A 19,918-nucleotide genomic window follows, 5' to 3' on the forward strand; every position below is an offset into this window, starting at 1 on the left:
CAACCCAGGGCAGCAGATGGCTGGCTTCCTGGAAGCACAGCACTTCAAGGTTGGCCTCCTTGTCTCCCCTCCTATTATTTTGGGGTTTTTTTGCTACAGTCTTGAGGACTAAATTAATTTTCACCACCCCTCAAGTGACTTCAGCACAGTACCTATCTCAGGTAACAAAGCACTGACTCCATGGTGATTTCAAAGGTGCAAGCACATAACCCCTGGAAAACCGCCATCCTTTCCACGAGGCTGAGACAGACATGGTCAGAAAGCCCAGGACAAACACTACTCTCTGTTGTGCCAGTCTATGTACTGCCTGCTCTGTAGTAGATTTTGAATGAGCCTCTAGTTGGACCACTGGCACTTGAAACCCAACCTGGCACAAACCAAGAAATGAATGGTAGGCATTTTCCTGAAACCCACTTCCATCAATGAAATTTAAAAATTGATAAAAATTGATTCAGAGAAATACAATCTGTGTAGGACTGAAAATGCAGGCAGCAGACAGGAGAAGATATCTGCAGCACCAGCCAAGGACAGGGGCCACCAGCAGGTAAGAAAAGTGGGTGGATAAGAGAAGAGGAGTTTTGGAAACAGATCAAGGAGAAAGAATGGTATGGGACAAAGCACATGAAGCTCTGAGATGACGTCAGTGTCATAAATGGGCCCTTTGCGCCTTATATGACTAAGGAGATGACATGAAAAGCCCTTCCATCTTGCTGCCAATCCTCCTCTCCCCCTCAAAATCCAAAAACGATTCATTAAACTGTGAGAAAAATCTTTTTTTGTACATTAGCCTATTTTCAAGACTCTAAAAATAACACTCTTGGGCCCAAATTTAGCCCTCTGCAAACCTTACAAAATTAAATTAAGAGCACCAGTAAGGCGAGGAAGCAGGGAATGGAGCCAGGGACATGACTGCGGCAGCCTGGCTGCAGCGGGGGGACAGCGGCTGCTGATACATAAATGCTACTGAGGCAGGTACCACACATGCCTGCAGCTGAAATGTGCCACCTCCGTGTGCCTCAGCCTTTGAAATTGTTCAGTGGGACAATAAATAAATAATAAAACCAAAGAATTCTTAGAGATCTGCAATGAAGAGCCCACCCAGAGGCAGGCGAATCATTATGGAATAGGACCACAATGACTTAGAGTTACACATGGCTCTTTCTGTCACAATCATCACTAAGATGGTTTCTGTAAGAAACAGATACAATGACCAAAAACCAGTGGAATACTCTGCCTTGCCTCTAAGAACCATGTCTTCATTATCTTTTCCCAACAAAAATGTTAAGCTTGGTAACTGAATCTCTGGAGGAATGAAGTCCTGTTACACACCAGAACAGCCTTTATTTCTGTCTTCTTTTACCAAGTAACATCATGTACCCATCCCACCTGTCAGCAGTTCTCCCTCTAGATGAAACAGCTCTCTAAGAGTCTGAGAATGGGAGTACCTTAGAACATAAACACACGTCCTGGCTCAGCTCAGAGGGTGTGAGGACTTTGTGCCACCACCTACCTTTGTCCGCTGCTCAAGCAGCGACTTGGCAGAACAAACCCACACTGCTACATTCAACTACCACTTCTCTACTCCAGGATCCCACCTTGTGTAAGCTCCAGCACAGTCAGCCCCAGCTGAAGGTGCAGAGCTCTTTCATGCCCTCCCAACTACTGCCACCAAGACAGGGAAACTGCAGTTTTGTTGAGACAACCTCCAGATCTAAGCAACAAAATCATGATCTCCTTTGTTTGCATGTATGGGGTCAGGGAAAGATATTTAGGACCTGCTAAAAAGGTAAGACTGCTGCAATTCAGGGTACTGCAGTTCTGGCAAGTCTCTCCAACCACATGTTCACACTGCCTCCTAACACAGCAGCCTCGCTACAAAAAATAGCATGCTGCTACAAAAATCCCTCTCCTGGATGATGTTCCTGCACAATTTGTGCACACAGCTCATCCTGAGCAGCTGCAGCCAACAGCGGTGCTACAGAGTTTGAACTGCAAGCACACTCTATGCACAGGTCTTAGAGGTCTGAGCACAACTGAACACTGTTCTAGAAAGACCCGAGAGGGTACACGACACTCTAAATTCAGGGTTTGCTTTTTGACCATGAAGAAAACAGCTGATGTGCTTTCCTGTTGTACTGCCTGGCGAGGCGCTTGCCTACCAGCGATGCTGCACAGCCGGGCTGACAACCCCCGTCCTGTCCTGCGCTGGCTGAGGCCAAGCCAGGACTGCCTCCTCCTACCCTCCCTGCCAGTGCTGTCACTGCTTCAGTGTCTAGCCCAGCCAAGATGCCCGGGGTCCTCTTTATGACTTTTATAATGGAAGTTTTTCCATAACCTGGATCATTTTGCCAGGACTAGCACAGAGTGTGACTGCAGGAGTGAAGGCAAGCAAAACCCAGGCAGGAGAGAGGGAGCAGCTTGAACCAACCAGGGAGAGAGTCATTTTATCCCTGGACGCTGCATAAACCTCCTGATAAACAAATATGCATGAGGAGAACACCTGAGGTCTCTTCTAGTCATCTACCAGGTATTCTTTTGTAACTTTCTCCTTAATGTTTGAGTCCTGAAACCCACAAGGGTCAGATTGCTTGGCTTCACACAACTTAAGGGGAGAGAGGTTTGTGTTACCAAATTGTTGTGTAACAGTTTTCACAAGTCCACAAAGATTCTTCTATCCTGAATCACAATAAAAATGAGCAAAAGGAATCTTTTTTGGCTTAGACAATATTAAAATGCACCCTTTTTTGTAATTTTTTTCCTTTCCTCTGATTTAATCTCTCCTTGGTAACCTCCTACACACTCCAAGTCACTTTGCACATTTTGAACAGAGTTGTTGTGCATAAAGCCACAGCACTGGTTCGACACGTTCAATCCGACAGCATGAACACCTTGCTTCTGTATTACTCCTTTCTCCAAAACCATGTCTGCTCCATATTCTGAGAAGACAAGCTCTCCAATCTGGGAGCTGCTTTTGTTCCAGCTACACAGTCCTGTTTTGTTTCCTACAGCAGGAAGGCAGTCACTGAACTGGTCTCTTGACATAAACATATAGAACCTGCCTGTACAGACAAATATTATAGACACACCAAGGCCCCTTGCTTCTGCAGCCCCTGAACTCAGATTTGGCCTGTCTCTGTCTACCTTGTGAGCATGCACTGGTCAGCAGCAACAGCTGAAAGATATGCTGCAGGGACAAGAATGCACATATTGTATGTGTACAAAAACATACAGAGACAATGAGTAGTGTTTAAAAAAATCTAACTTTTCAAATATGGAATTGAAAGTCAAAAGCCAAGTGAGAGGTTTAATCTCCTACAGGAAAATATCTCTCTGATACTTCACATTTAAAGGACAACCTGGGAATATTCTCGTTGTACTTAACATATCTAAACTTTCCTTTGCTCCCTTTTTTTTAAATGTCTTTGTCTCAAGAAATGGAAAGTGATTAAATGCCCTCCTTAATCACCATTTTTGCCACTTTGCAGGCAGCATAGTCAGTAAGCTGCAGGAATACCCATTTCACCTGAAACTGGAGATCTACACTTGGGCTGGTCCCCCCAAGCACTCTGTAGCATTTGGTGGAAAGCAGGATACCTTTAGCAGGAGCTGCACCTTTAGGATAAGTACCCTTCCTCCCACTGAAGGCTAAGAACTAGGGTAAAGGAGTGTCAGGGCAGATCTGGAAGGGCAAATCCCAATTCTGGTCCCTCCTTGTGGTCAGCATAGCAAAACCCAATCTCCTGGACATCCCCAAACAACTGAGCAGTCATATCCTACACTTTTCAGAGACGTACAAACGTGCTGTGTGCAGAGAGGCAGCAGAGAATGACCCAGGTCAAATACAAATACTGCATGGATTTAATTTAAAAAGGCATGACTCTAGAGCTTGTAAGATAGGCTGTCTTAGCTGAGGTTCAAGAGACAGATTTTGTGTCAGAGCTGGCTCTTGTCTGCTGTCACAAAGAAGCACATAAGGGAAGTCAGCCTTCCTGCAAAGACTTAGCCATAGGATTACTTTTACATATTTGATTAATTAATTAACTTTGCTTTGCAAAACATATACACTTACATATGCTTCTCTGCTTTAAATGCCTTTGGGGGGTCTCAAACCATGTTCACCTATTCCTTCCCCTGAATTGCCCTACCAATTCATCCCTTTCCTCTTTCATGGCTGTTTCCATCAGTCAATCAATGAAGGATTGCACAGTGCCACTATGGCAGGTGCATCAAGATTCATCATTATTCCAATGATGGTGTAAAAATGTCTGAAAACAGATAGAGAAGCTCTTTCCATTCACGTCAGAAAAAAATCCCCACAGCGGTCTAATTCTGTCCAGCTGACACTGACCGAAGACGCAGAACTGATACAGATCTGTGCAGAAACAAGGAGATTCTTTAGGACAGTTTTTCACAGGTGGATAGGTTTCTTCTCTAAATGAAACATTTCCCAAAACAGGAAAAAGGACACACTTTTCCCAGCATTTCACTGCTAAGGTGCTTCTGTCCTCTCAGTGCTCAACCATCAGGACCACAGAACAGAAGCCATGCTTACTTGACTGCAAACACTGCACTACACTGAGGAGAATTTCAGCTGCCATGTATGGCTATTTCAAGTGTACTTGGAGAAGATTTGTGTGCTAAGAATCCTACTGGAAACGCAATAAAACATAAATCAAGCAAGTAAATGGACTTTGTTGATTATTTTTGAATCATTAGGAATACCACAGGAGAAAGACTATGGGAAAGAACAGAAATATCTCTGCCTGACTGAAGCACAGGGACTTTTCTGAGGATTATGACCAGATGGCTTGAAAAACTATGTTAGAGACATTCAGAGCTGCAGGATATTAATTGCAGGAAAATGCTTTATGTCTTATTCTTCTGGGATATTAAAAGTTCAAAGAGTAAAAGACAAAACACCATGGACGCACGGATCATTTCAGAAGAGTACACAAAGAATCAAATATACCATCCAAAGATCACATCAAGCCCATTCAGCTCCTAAGAGAGCACTTGGCCAAAGGCTGCCTCCTAGCTTAGTTAAAAAAAAACCAAAACACAAGAAGTACTTAAGTTATCAAAAATGTTCTGACAACAGATCACGTATTGCACTACTCTAAAGACAGTAATAACATACAAAGTACACTGCAACTGCCTTTTAACTACTCCTTCCTGACACAACTAAAAAAAAACAAATCACAAACTGTGATCTCTACCTACATTACATGTTTTGAGAAAGCATAAAAGTGCTTGAGAAATCACTTACTTACTTACCACTGTCTTGAAAATCTTTAAAAAGAAGCTGAAGGTTATTGTATTTAAAAAAAGGAAATACAATCCCTAAAGTAATATAAAGAGACTCTTCTGCAGGAGGAAGCAGCCACCATGCAGTGTTTCCCTGGGGTTTTCTCCTTTGTTTTTTCCACGATGTTCTTCTCCACTCAGACTCGAATGTCCAGTGACAAAGAACAGCATCTCTGGGTTCCCTGGGCTGGTGAATCTCCTGGGCCCTCGCTGCACAGCTACAAGGCAAAGCTTAGAAGCTCAAAGGAACACATTGTTGAGGGCCACTCATTCAACCACGGCTGGCTTGTCTCTTCAAGTTTGTATGGCTTGGTGCCTCAAGACAATTCTCTCATTAGGCTCTGACAGAAAGTCGTCATTGACTCAACTCAGCAACGCTCCCTGGCACAGAAGGTTGCAGATATTATCTATTCAGACAAGTCCAACATTTTTTAATACAGAACCTTCTTCACTGCCAAGGGTTCCACATACGTCTCAAACCACAATGCCTCTGCTCTCCATGGGCTGTTCAAAAACTTTGGACAGCACATTAGCTTGACACTATCCTTTATTTTTACTTAATTTTGTTTAGCAAACAACTTACATGCAAAAAGAAGATTAAAAGTTTCAAGGAAATCATTAAGCTAGTTCAGTGACTTTCGTATCAACAGTCTTAAGTGACAGAAAAACCAGACAAAACTCTGACCAAAACCAGAGTTATAAATTCTACCAACTAAAATAAGTCACAGAATACTGCCTCCGTTATTAAGAATTTCACTTTTGAGTTTGTTACAGATAAATATATATTTATAATGAGCAAACAATCATACAGAAGGGAACAAAGATGTTTCATTCCGTGCAAAAACATCTACAGAAAATCAAATCTTGGCAGGCACTGCATGCAATCACAAATCCATGTACTCCCTTTAAATACCATGCTTGTTCATTCCTGCCTGATCTGTCCTTCAGTTTACAAAACTATAACTAACAGGGGGCAGGGGGGGAAGCCACCTCTTACCTGGTTTTACTCAACAAAAAGAAAATTCTTGAACTTTGTAGCTAGGAGAAATATGGCAGTCAATTAGGAAGAGATGAAAATATTTTGGAGAACATATGAAGGCCATTTGCTCACTCTCCTTAGCTTTCCATTCCTAATAGATGGCAATCATAAATGCTTCCAGAGATTTCTTTCACTGTACATTACTCCACATTCAAGCCTTTAGGTACCTCTATATAGGAAAAATTAGCAATGTTTGCTGTCTTTGCTCTTTTCTAACTAGATGAGCACTTAGGGAGTATTATTTCCATGTAAAGGAGACAGAAAACTGACTGCATCTGGCTTTTCTCCCTATCTAATTTGCATGAAATCAATATTTTTCAACCCAGAGGTTGGCTACTCTGTAGGTTTTGTTTCCTTGAAAGGGGGAGGTAGAGAAAAGGACTTACTGGGGAGAGGTGCAAGGAGGGAACCAAGATTTTCCATCTCTTGGGATATTTTAAAATGAAAATTACTGTAATTCTTATGAAATATGCAGCACTTACTATAAACTGGAGTCCTTGAAAAATGTGGCAGGGGCTAAATTCCAGTCACTGACAGGGCTGTCCTGGTATGACCATGCTTATGGACAAGAGCATCATTCATTCTCCAGAGCCAGTCCTTTGTGCTTTTGTTCATCAACAGCTTAATGCTCCAAAGAAAGAAAGCAAGCCCATTTTCCCCAGGCACACAAATGCAATTCGTATGGTCAAAATCAGAATTTTGAGATAGTTAGAATATGCTTCCCTGTAAGACTTCCTTACTTCTCTTCCGCTGCTCTTTAAGTCCCTCTGTTTGACACCTTTGATAACATAAAGCACTGCCTGTTCTTGGATTTGGCCCTTGGACTTTGTCCCTGTGTACAAAGGGACCTATGGAATTACAACTGGCAGGTCAGGTGAAGGCCACTTCTACCTGCACAGCTTCTACTCCTGTAGAGACACATGAAAACGTGAAATGCACCTCCATGTGAGAACAGAACCAAGCGATGATGCAGAGAAATACACGGCCAAGTCTTCATACAGTGACAGTAAAAAGATGAACAGTTTATTCAATTTCACTGCTGCATCACCAGCTCACATCTAGCCAAGTGTTTTGTGACCACAGGTCAATTATCTTCACCATCTGGTGGCTTGTGCAATACAGTCTGTAACTTAATAGCAGTCACAGTCCAGTGCACCGGGAAGGAAAGCTCACAGCATGGGAGACATCTTTGCATTTGCTATGAACAACTGCTGCTTACAGGCAGCCTCATATGCAAAGAGTCATGGGCTAGTCTGAAACAGGAATATTTATCTCCATATATTATCACGGAGCTGACTGGCAGGGCCAAAGGTCTTCAAATACCATGGAGGAGCTTAGGCAGAGATTTTGTCATGATTTAGTGCTTCCAAGCTAGCATCACTCACTGACTGAAAAGTCCCTTAAAATCAAAACTGAAAAACATTGCTTAAATGAGTGCTTAGAGTTTAAAACGTTATGTCACTCTCTAAACCCAGCTCTTGTTGAACATGTGTTACACATAACCAAAGCCTGACACACTTCCTGCATTGGCAGGGAGATAGTAATGGAAAAGCTCACTGAGGCTAGTTTTAGTGATTTACAGCAAAGGATGGAGCGGGGGGGAAATCACATCTTTCTTCAATATGTTTTTCTACTAACAATATACATGTCCTACAAAAAGCTAGTCTAAGCTACTTTGTACTAAAGCTAGAGTAAAGCAAAGGTGGCAAAGACAGTGTCTGGCATTTCAGTCAATCCTGCCCAATATCATCTGAGGGACAAGATTTACCTCAACTGTAGAAGTCTATATCTGGAGATATTACTCTGCATTCTCTCCACAGTAAGAAAAGAAACACATTAGGTTCTCAAAACAGACAGAACTGCACCTTTACTTGAGCCAGGTTAAAGCTGGGATCCACAGAAATCACTTGCTGCCCTTCAAAGTATGTTCCCAACATCTGCCCCAAGGACTTCTCTAGCTCAACTCCACTACATTCTCACCTAACATGGGCATGTCCTTAAAGCTGAGCTAGATCAGATCATAAATGATCTATGTCCTTCTACTGAGCGCAAAGGAATTGTGGTTGGCTAGCTTGAATGCAGACTTGCCCAAACAGACTTAATCCAGGAAACCTAAGGAGACAGCAACAGTATCCATTTACTGTCTTGGAAGGAAATACTCCTTCATATACCTTTTGTCATGCACCAGTTATGTATCTTACAAAATACCACATGGGCTTGTCTACAGTTTCTAACCATACACATAATAGAGAACAAATAAAGTTACAAATCGCTCGGTTTCTTCCCATTTCTAACCTTCAAGTCCTGGGAATGCTACAATAATGTTCTTGCACCTCATGCATTAACCTACTTACTGTAAATCCACCAATCCCTCGTATATTGCAAAAGAAAATCATTATGTAGGGAACAAACAGTCATGAATGGTCATATGCTTGCAGTATTTTGTCTGGATTCAGAGGAGTATCAGTATCATTGTAGCCCCTAAAGGGGAGAATGGTTTAGTGGTTGCAACAGCAATGCTAACAACAAAGATTTAAACTACTTTTTCTGAAGGCTGCACAACAAGGCAGGTGACACGGATCTGCTGTAGTTTCCTTCTTTCTAGCTGCAAGAAGCAATATAAAGAAAACAACATATGAGTTTCCATCCTTTGGTTTAAGCTTTTGCTGCATGTAATCCAAAAGCAAACACAATAGGCCTTAACAAATTATCAGGCAAAGGTACTGCTCTTAAGGCAAGTGGTAGCAGGCTCTAGGCCTATATCCACTGCTTCTCAACTGCAAATGAACAGCATCCAACCCTTTTATAAGGGCCACTCCAAAACTTTGAACATGCTAAGCTTCAGCCATTATCCTATAAAGCAACAGCTACCTAAAAATGAAAATCCCTACTGATAAAAGATAGAGCATCAGCAAGAAGACTTAAGTACTACAAAATGCACAGACACATCTCCTCACATGCACAGGAGAAAATACTGCCTACAGAACTTAGGAGCAAGAAACTCACCGTATTTTATTAACCACCAACTTCCCAGATCTGTAACAGCTATTTATACACTTTGATCCCTTTGGCAAAGTTGGCTTTAAGGTGTTTTTAACATCTCAACCCAAATTACAAAGTGGATTTCCTACTCCATTTTCACTTCCAACTACTTCAATTCTGTTCTTGCCTGACCTATAACTTATGTTAAAACATATGGCAGGGTATATGCTAAAAAATCCCTCCAAGATATATATACCCTAAATCAATTCTAAACAGCTTTGGATTTAAGATGAGGAAAGGGGTGGAAGGAGAACCTAAGAGTGCCTTGTTGCTTTTCTGTTAGGTTTTGCTTTGCTGATTTTTTCTTTTTTTTTTTTCCCTATGAAACTAACTGAAGCAGCCAAACGTTATTTAGAGTTAGTTTATGAAGTGAAAATTCTGTAAACTTTCTACTGGAAAGGCAATTTAATCTCAGTTCCAGATACCGACACGCTCAATATACATTAACAAAAAAACTAAACAACAACAAACCTTCATAAAGGTTATTATTAAATACTTTGGAGAAAGATTTAGGAAAAACACTGCACATGCATTCAGTAGGAATCCCTAGTGGCTGCCTCATTTACCTCATTACACACATGTGCGTGCACACACAGGGTGTTAATTGCACTCCAAAAGAAAACTGCAGGCACAGACTGCAAGAAATTAGGTGGGTCCTTGCTCTGGTTCTCTCCTCCCAATGGACGCCTACTATTCTTCTAAAAATTCCCTACAGAAAAAGAGAGTGCTAATTGTAGCTATCACAAAGTGTTTTTCCATCGTCAGAGAAATTTAATTCCTAAATTTGAGCCAATGCACACGCAGAGGCAGAGACCAAATAGAGGTAGGAGTGATGATGAATCCACAGAGCAATTCACTCTAGCAGGAAAAATTTAAACACACAACAAGAGAATAATCCCATAACTGGCATATCCACATCAAAATTTTAAAAAGCTTATTTTCAGCCTCTTAAAGCTAACTGATGCAACACCTTCCTGTGAGAACATTGCATAGCCCAGGCACTTGCCACCCATACCACAGAGTCACCACAAAAGTCATCAGTTCTCTCTTCAGGGCATGTTCTCTTACATTCTTTCAGGAACAACATGGGACCTCTTTTTGTCCCACAGTAGTGAGATGCTTAGCTCAAATCTCAGTACCTCAGTACTCAAATCCAAGTAACTCTTGGGAGTTCATGCTGTCTTGTGCCAATGAAAGCTGCACAAGATGCTCAGGCGAGTAAGGAAAGAGCTGGAGTAGAGAACATGCTAGTGCCACTGTATCAGTTCATGGTACTGCCTCATCTGCAATATCCAAGGCAAGGCCACATCTCAGAAAGTTCAAAGAAAACAGCAAAAACAATCAGGACCTTAAAAAATCTCTCACAGAACTGACTTTCAAAATTCATGGAGCAGCCACATGGCAGAGATGCCAATTCGAAGAAACCCAGACAAAGAATGACAAGCCCTGGGAAAGAATGTCCATTGTCCTCGACTTAAGACCTGAAAGAAATCAGCATTAGCTGGCCATCACTCATAACAACTGTTCCCTTTGGGAGCTGGCACCAGGCTGCAAGAGGGAGCAAACAGCAGCACACCAGCACCAACAGCGATGATTAGAGGACAGATGGTGGGTCTGCAGTTGCACTGGCAATACCAACACAGGCTGTACACAGGTACAGAACAGATCATCTGACCCCCAAGAACTGCTCTCCAGCATAAGACACTCTCAGAATGAGGAGTGAAATGATGAATGCATGAATTCCTTGAGGAGAATTAAGTCTATCTGTAGCAGTCGAAACTGTCTCTTTCCCCTAAATTCTAATACAAATAGAAGCATGGGAATGCATTTTCTCCAGGTCTGCCGACCTACAAGCAGCCACTGGAGTGTAAAGGAATGACCCAGCTTTACACCTACACACAGCTGCACTGCAGCCACTCACACCACCTCTGCAAGAGTAAGCTTTAGGTGAAGCACAGAAGACATGCCAAATTGTGTTCACACAGAGTTGATGCAGGTGAAGACAAGAAGCCAGCAGAAGCAGGTGCTCACTCTTAGCCTGCAGTGACACTATTGTAAATAAGTAATCCTCTGCTTACCATCTCTCCTGAAACACTACTCTAAAATGAAAGAGGAGCTGCATTTGTTCCAACCAAGGCGGAATTTTAGATTACTTAGAAATTAAAAAAAAAAAAAAAAAAAAAAAAAAAAAAAAAAAAAAAAAGCAGGCAGGCTGTGAAGAAATCACTCCTGCATATTATAGGAACTGGGGCACAGCATGAAATTATGGGCTCCTAATGGCCTCCAGGAACACATAGGCATCTTCTGCTCAAACAAATCTCACATGCAGCTAAGTGAACATTCCTCTGTGGACACTGTTTTTGATTGCTAGTGAGTACAGAGGCTCTGCTGAATGGGAAACCAGACAAGCTGAGGAGAGCTGGAATCCCTGCCCAGACAGCTTACAGTTCACACAGATAAGGTGACAAAAGGGAGGAAAGAGTCACAAGACACAATCGGGATTGCAAAGAAAACAGGTTGAGCCATCTTAACCACTAGAAGGGAAAGACAACTTCAGTTCTAAAAAGGAAATATTGCCTGGGCCTCTACCTCTAAAGGTAGCCCTCAAGTGAGAAGACAAGCTGCACATCAAAACTGAAAAAAGAATTCCACATATGCAAACTTCAGAAGAAAAAAAAACATGAAAGTAAGTTTAATTTTTTTATAATATGATATATATATATAACATAGTATTATACAGTTACAGCTGTAGCAGAATTTGCAATCTTATTCATATCAACAAGCCACTTAGCCTCAGTCTAAAAATGATATTTTCTGTATGTTAGAGTGACTGAATAGCCTAACTTCACAGAGGGAAAACTTCAGACGCATCACAAATTTCCATACCTAGGCATGTTAAGAAGATAACTATTTGTATCCATAGGCAAAAGGTGCAAACTATCATAGAATGCACACAAACTACTGATTAATTTCCAAATCTTAGCTTAAAATTGGGTAATAAGCTGCCTTTTAGAAAGAAACATTCATATACTTGTCACTTACGAACAGGTGGACTCTGTTATTAATTATGGATGACTGAGACAGCACTCACGGGATGAAAAATCATCATGGTTGTCAAAGGAATTAGCTTTGTACTCAGAGATTTTTAAGCAATTTTACTGTGTTTACATTTTACAAAGGTTCTTAACCACAGCTGAGAAATGCTGAAGTTGTTAATATAATGTACCAGTACCAACAGTTTTATACCCAGGGACTTTTTTTTTTAGAGCTAAGATATATCAACAAACCCCTTGGTTTCATAAGAGGAACATCGAAACTCCTGTTACACTGAAATAGAACTCTGAATTTATAATTAACTAATCTAATAGCAGACTTAAAAGAACTCTGGACCTTTTTTATGTCAGAGCAATTCATTGTGACAGAAGATTATTTTTATCAGTTTGGAGATTGCGATCTTTCTCTGAAAGAAGGTACTTCCAAGGACTCAGTGTTTACAAACAGGCAGAAGCTCTCAGGACTGAACACCTCATGTATATACACATACACATAACATACAGACATAAGGAAGAAAAAGTATATACAACTGACTGGTTGAGGATTTCACTTAAAGCACCTAAAAGAAAGTGGAGTGGCTTTGAAAATTCATCTCCAAGTGAGGATTGCAGAGTCAGCTTTTTCAAAATTAAACAACTTTATAAAGAAGGACATCATATGGTAGAGATTAAACTTCAATTTCACCTGTTTGACTTCAGGTCCTTTCAGTAATTTGGCTAAATATATTTTGGCATTACTGAAAGCTGACATTATTTTACCATAGCAAACTCACAGAAGCAAGATGTTCTCTGAAGGAGGTCACATTTTGGTATTTTTTTATTTTTTAAGACAAAACATACCCTTAAATCTGGAGAGAAGTTGTCTGCTGAGGTGGAGATGGAGTCAGACGACAAAGCAGAAGCAGATTTGGTGTGAGTGGAATGGTCCGACTGCGACGTGGAAGCGCTATAAAGAGAAACAGCAGAGTGTATCAAAACTGTGCTCAAGAAAGTTCAAAAGCTGACAAGTCCAGCCACTTGCTTACAGTCATATCAGGCATTTCTCACTGTTCCTATCCTTTTCACTCAGTTATTCAGCCCTCAGCAGTGCTTTAGGAGAACCTGTTCTACTTGCCATTACCAGAGATTACCAAAGCGTTTACAACTCATTGCTCAAACTCAGCTCCGACTGAGCCAACATTAACACAACCACCAGCTTGAGCACAGGAACACACTCAGTGCCCGAAGCCAGGTGAGCAGCCTCAGTGGAGCTGCAGGTTGAGCTGTGTGTGATGAGAGCCTGAGCCAAGAGGCCAGAACTACCAACCCATTGCACAGTGAAGGGCCTGGGGACCTGTGACCCGGCCAGGTGACCGGACACTCAGAGACATGGCAGGAGCCAATGACCGCAGACCTTCCTGCATTTGGACTGGCAGGGTATAAAAGCCCAGGGGTCCCTCCTCAGAGGCACCAGCTGCTATTTTGTTATCTAGTTACTGCACCAAGATTAAGTTGTTTTAAGGATCGAGTCATCTGAGACCCTGCTGTGGGAAACCCGGGGTCTGTCTGTGAGTGTGGGGAGCGTAGCTGCAAAGGGGCTTTTCTCCCAGCTCAGGTGCGGAGAGAGAGACTGTCAGACTGGCTCCTGGATGGTTGGATGGAGAAGTTTCCTTAGCACTGGATCAAATCCTAAATTACAGAAACTAAGGGCCTCCATTTCAGCCCTTCAGATGGGAGATATTAGCGCGCTGCAAGGGGATGAAAACAGACAGACTCCTGAACGCGCGCCAGCACAGCCCCGACCGCAGCTGTACAGCGGTGGAAGAAATTCAGCATTAAAACTCTTTTCATCGCACACAACTTTTCTTCTTCAAGGATACTCACAAAGCTGAGGAGAATAAAAAGACTCTCCCAGCACACATCTCTGGTGAGACATATGCAAAACAAAAATTTTCCTTTTCTATACAGTTTTCCTAACATAGCTGTAAACAATTAAAATACGCTTATATTTTACAGCATTTTTATGCTGCAACCTCTCCTAGAACCCTAATTGCTTAAAATTAGCATTTGATACTAAGGCTTTTAAAACCCCAGCTGACTGCAAAGAAAGATCCTATGAGGTACAACGTTCCTCCCTGAAGTCACTGTACAGTGATAAATACTACCTGTGCCAATTAATTCCCACACTCTTACCAACCCCACAAAGGTATTAGCTGTCTGTAAAGATACTCTTAAGGATCAGCTATCAGAATTGGAAGTCTAGCCTTGGCCGAAGCAGAATACCAGTAGGAGTATTACTGTTACTACTTATATTAATTAGACATGTGACAACCTAGAAATAGCTGTATCTGAGCTTCCAAAGGGCCTGGAGATTTGGTAATTGTCTGAAAATTGTTTTGCTGCTGATAAACAGCCACCAAAAGGCCACAATGTTCCATTTTTATTTCTGTTCTTTGGAGTTTGGCAAAGTATTGCACAGGGAGTGTTAAAAACAAAAAGGACCACAGAAAAATTGGACTCTTGCTGGGAGTTAGTCCTGTCTGTTCAAGAACTAAAGAGCACTGGCACCTCTTTCATCCTATGAAGTAGAAACTTCAAAATGGAACCTTCAGGAACAGTAAAAAGTTATTTAAAATAAATTACTGGTGTGCCAGTTGATTAGCACAATTCCACTGAATGCACTTGTTGTACAAGGTTCAAGAGCCAATCACTCAGCTTTCCAACGTGCTCAGCTCCTGTGGTGTTGCCAGGTAAACTCACATAATTCCGGATGGTCAGAGTGACTTGTGCATACAACTCATGCCCCAGCCACCCTACAGTCTCTGTTCAGGCAGAAAATCATCTTACACTAAAACAGCAAGAACCAAATCTGTAAAACCTCCCATCCTTGTGAATGAAAAGGCCTCATATAAGCACTGTAACTGGGTATAGTTTCACATTACAACAAAACAGATATAATGTTGCTGCTCACATTCCTCTCTCCTCTGGACCCAGACTGCACATTGCTGCCATCTCCATTGTGCTGGACAGGCATCATGGGATGCACGGCTCAATCTGCAGATCTGATGGAGCAGTAAACTATTAATAAACAGGAAGAGAGTCTTCTGTTGGGTAACAAGGCTGACTGGATTCATTACATGGCTATATAAATCATCAGATGCAGCACACAGAGAGGGAAGGAATCTGTATCTGGAGATGATGAGGAAGGCTGAGAACACTTTGCGCACAGCAGCCTGCAGGCATGCTAAATTAGGCTTAGCACTAAACCACATTTTTACATTACTCTCCTTAAATGAGCTCAGACCCCTTATGTGTTCCCTTGAAACTTCTTTCAGCCTGGCTTCTGCATGGTCAGTCTTCACCTTCGTCTTTGCACCCATTTATTGTATTTGATTTTTAAAAGCATGGTAAACAAAAAAAAAAATAAACACTTAATTTAATCATTCCACAGAGCAGCACCCATTTCCTGTACAGCAACCTATAAGGAGATGGTACTTAGAGTGTACTTTAAGGTACTCAAAAGCCATCAATGAAGTGCAAGCAGATACTGTAGATGGCATTATCGTTGGGTGGCAAGCCTGACTCTTGTCCCTGGTCCCCACTGCACCTTCTCCCACACCAGCTCCAGCCGGGGGAGCCAGAGGGTCAGGGTAAACCTCCAGAAGCCTTCTAGCTCCCTCCCTTTTCAGGGCCCACTCTTTTGTGTATTTAAATGCATTTTAAAGGTCAGCAGCTCTGCTGAGTTTACAAATCCTTTAGCACAGGTGTAAGTACCTAAGCCAGGGCACACCAGCAGCTGACCTAGCCCTGTACCCCATGCAGGACAGCTTACTCAACTAGACAACCACAGCAAAATCACAGTAACCTATTGGCAGAAGCATTTCCATCAAAAATTTAAGGTCCTTTAGAGACAGAAAGGGGAGCTGGAAAGACTGGACAGGTTTAGTGGAGCGTGCTAGTCTCTGCCCCAAAGCAAGAACAAGCTAGACCCAAACAGTTCCCAAGAGCTGTCTAACTTGCTCTGAACGGCTCCCAGGGAGGGAAAGTGCTAACAAAAGGATCAAAATTTCACCAGTTTTCCTGCTGACACAACTTATCTGCCCAGATACATTCCCAGTGACTGCTTAATACACAAGCAGTGATTATCTAATTATTGTAAACCAAAAATTTTTATGAAATTCTTAATTTCACTTTCAAAGTAAGGGGCAAACAGCATTATGCAGGGGAAAAAGAAAAAGAAAAGGAAAAAGGGGAGAACCATAATCCACAGCATGTCTGAGCTGTGAAAGTGTTTTGTGTTTATTGATCACACATGGCTTCAAGTGACTGTTAAAGAAGGAAAGCATTTGCATTTTAGGAGTGGATTTTCAAAAGCTCCCCACACCAATGTCCCTGTGCTCCTGCAGAAACCACCAGTGAAGCCTCCCTCCAGTGACAGCAGTGGGAGCTTTTGGGAAGAGATGCCTGCAGACAGCGAACAATACCCCTGGATTATGCAGCTCAGCACAGTATGCATAGGTTGCATATGTTTGGCTCACTACCTCTGTTCTCATCTGCCATTTCCAGGGAGCTGAGATGGAAGGAAGGAGCAGACAGCAGAAAGGCCGCTGGTTTGTGGCTCCCTCCTCTTATCGTTGTCAGGCAGCTGCACAGCTCCAGCTCCACTGCTTAGCAAACTAATTAATCTGATGTCCCTGCATGCACATGAGAAGTTTATTAGTTTCAGTGGTTTAGTCAATCTTAGCTCCCCTTTGCTGCCAATACAACAGCAAAGATTCTCCAACCACAGAGTTTCATATGCCTTTGGGTGGGGGAGAACAGGAGAGCATCCTGGGACCGGCACACAAACTCAGAATGAGGACACCAGAGCTCCCTCCATGCTTTGCCACCATCCCCTCTGCATCATCTCAAGTAAATAATTTACTCATGCTTCTGTCATGGCTTCTGCACATTATCCCAGCTTTTGCCAATGTGAAGTTAAAGCTGTCTCGTGCAGTACTTTTGGCAGCCTGACGGGTATGTCTGGCATCAGTTTAATGTGCTGAAGACCCCGCTGAGGACATTCTGTTCTCACAGGGACAAACCCTCAACAGCTGCATTTCACCAGTAAGGCAACACAGAGCAGACCTGAGGGATGGGCATGATGGACACATTAAAGTGCTGGGTTGGGGGGCACCTGACTAACATCTGAGAACACAGGTAGGTTTGGACAGATCTCAGTCAGGGTTAGAAATCACTTGAGCTGTGCCAGTCACTGCTAGCTGCAATACCACTTAAACATGCAAAAGTATGGTATTGGTTCTGAACCTCATCAAGGTTCTGGAAAACAATATATTCAGATTCACAAAATACTTTGAGTCTGCCTATAGAAAAATAAGTGAGCTCCTGTGAGGAACCAGGGATGACCAAGGACCTCCTTGAGCTTTTCTCTTCCCCAGGCTCCAGGACCAGACAGCTCTACCTTGTCCTTGTTGATGGATGTCTGTGTTAAGTATGAAAAGAGACCCCTTCAACAGGTCAAAAGCACCTTCAGGGAAAGCACCTTACTCCTGTGACTGCCATCTCTACTTACTCCTCTCCTCATTCCTCCGCCATGCAGAAGCAGGAAACGGGTTTAGGGTGTAACTAACGCTGATCTGTCTTTCATCTTGGTAATTATTTTTATTATTTAAATGTTTTTCTTTATAGCCAGATTTTGAATGATAAATGGTCCAAATGCGAGCTGTCTTATACAATGTCTGCACGCAGTAGTAACCCTTTGGCTATAAGGAATATATACATGCAACTAGTAGGAGTATTACACTGGAAACTAAGCACAGTGACTCAACTCCTGATAAAGTGTTCATTGTTATTATTAGGACTATTCCACAACATGCCAGGTGGTTTTCAAACATAATTCAGACTCAGACAGATGCCCTCCGGTGGTTCCTGTTCAGGCAATTGAAAGCTATTACTGCACCCGTAGCAGAATTGAAGGTATGCCAGCATGCTGAGCTTAAAGTGTCAACAAAGATGGAAAGAAGCTGCAAACAGAAGTGTCTGTGATGCACAAATCTGACCTGTTAAACTATGAACATGCAGGGGATGTATTTTGGGGGAAACCCGTGATAAAGTCTTAAGCCATTTCAAAAAGTATCATGAAATGGCATTTGCCATTAATGATACAAGGTAATCTCCCTGCAATGTAAAAAAAGTGATGTATAAGAAAGCCCAGGAATAGAAACAAAATTCATAGGTGCCATTTGCTCTGGCAATTGTTACACTAGGAGTTTGAATATGAAGTTCTTTCTTTCCTAGCGCAGAGAAGCCATAGTTTTCCTTGAAAGTAGAAAGAACAAGTACAAGCTTCTGAAGGGGGTGCTTTGACCTTGTGAGGATCCGAGCATGGCAGTGAATCCAAGTCAGGTAGAATATAAGAACAAAGATGCAAAGAAACTGCCAGAATCAAACCATGAAACCCTGAAGCTTTAACTTGATGCAGACCAATGCACCATTTCTGATGGACTGAGCTCTTCTATCCTTACCCCTGTTGTTGGGAACTTAATACAACATTCTTCATATTCCAAAGCCAGGACATTTTACTTTGCTGTGTTCACACTCCAGAGGAAAGAAAAACTCCTGCTCTGTGATCTCTGTGAAGAGCTTTCTGTGAACATCAGACCTAAGCATGACCACTCCATACAAACTCTTTTCTTATATCGTGTGACTCAAGAAGAAAAGTCACACAACCAATTTCATGTATCACTTTAAACCAAACAACAACTTCTGGCAAAATGTTAGACAGAAGTCACAAAATGAAGATGAGGTGTGATCTGGCTAAACCATCTCAGCCTGTAATTACTAAGAATGGTCATTTCTGAGCAAGCTCTTAAAAGCGTGCCTCATTCTGTTCAGCAAAAACACAAAGAATACATATAGTATAGTATACTATACTTCTGATCAGCAAGAACATAAATCATATACACCTTCCCAAAGACAAGTAAATCCTGTGCAGAAAGGGACCAGATATGTTGAGGGTGGTGAGACACTGGCACAGGCTGCCCAGAGAAATTGTGGATGTCCCATTCCTGGAAGTGTGCAAGGCCAGGCTGGATGGGGCTTTGAGCAACCTGGTCTAGTGGAAGATGTCTCTGCCCATGGTAGAGGGGGTGTTAATAGATGATTTTAAGGTCCCTTTTAGCCCAAACCATTCTATGGTTCTATGACACTTGTTCAGACTGAAAAGTTAAAAAGAGACTTTTGTCTTGCTTCAAATTGTTAAGATACTGTCCAAAAAAAAAAAAAAAAACCAAAACAAAATAAACAAAAAAACCCCCACCAAAACTAGAGAACATAAAAAGAAAGAAGATAAGTTTAAGTTCTGATCCCTAAAGCTCCCTTCCTAAATCCAGGAGTGGAAATATGTATATGACTTTATTACCCAGAACTCTCCAAAAAAATTAATGGAACAGAAGGGAAACACATCTCTGTAAAATATGCCCACTTTGAGTTGCAGTACATG

General features: G+C 42.1%; 1 protein-coding gene across 3 annotated transcripts in view; it reads right to left on the reverse strand.

Moving 5' to 3' along the window:
- MTMR2 (myotubularin related protein 2) overlaps positions 1-19,918 on the reverse strand; it is a 62,889-nt gene that overhangs the window by 27,846 nt on the left and 15,125 nt on the right. The window contains exon 2 of one of the 3 annotated variants that reach the window (XM_059838589.1): positions 13,279-13,384. In XM_059838589.1, the coding sequence (XP_059694572.1) occupies positions 13,279-13,384 (106 nt within the window). Of the gene's footprint in view, positions 1-5,274; positions 5,479-13,278; positions 13,387-19,918 lie in introns of those variants that run through there. The other 2 variants (XM_059838590.1, XM_059838591.1) reach the window with 2 other exon arrangements.

The sequence above is a fragment of the Haemorhous mexicanus genome, chromosome 2, assembly GCF_027477595.1.
Source record: "Haemorhous mexicanus isolate bHaeMex1 chromosome 2, bHaeMex1.pri, whole genome shotgun sequence".
Taxonomy (NCBI): Eukaryota; Metazoa; Chordata; class Aves; order Passeriformes; family Fringillidae; genus Haemorhous; species Haemorhous mexicanus.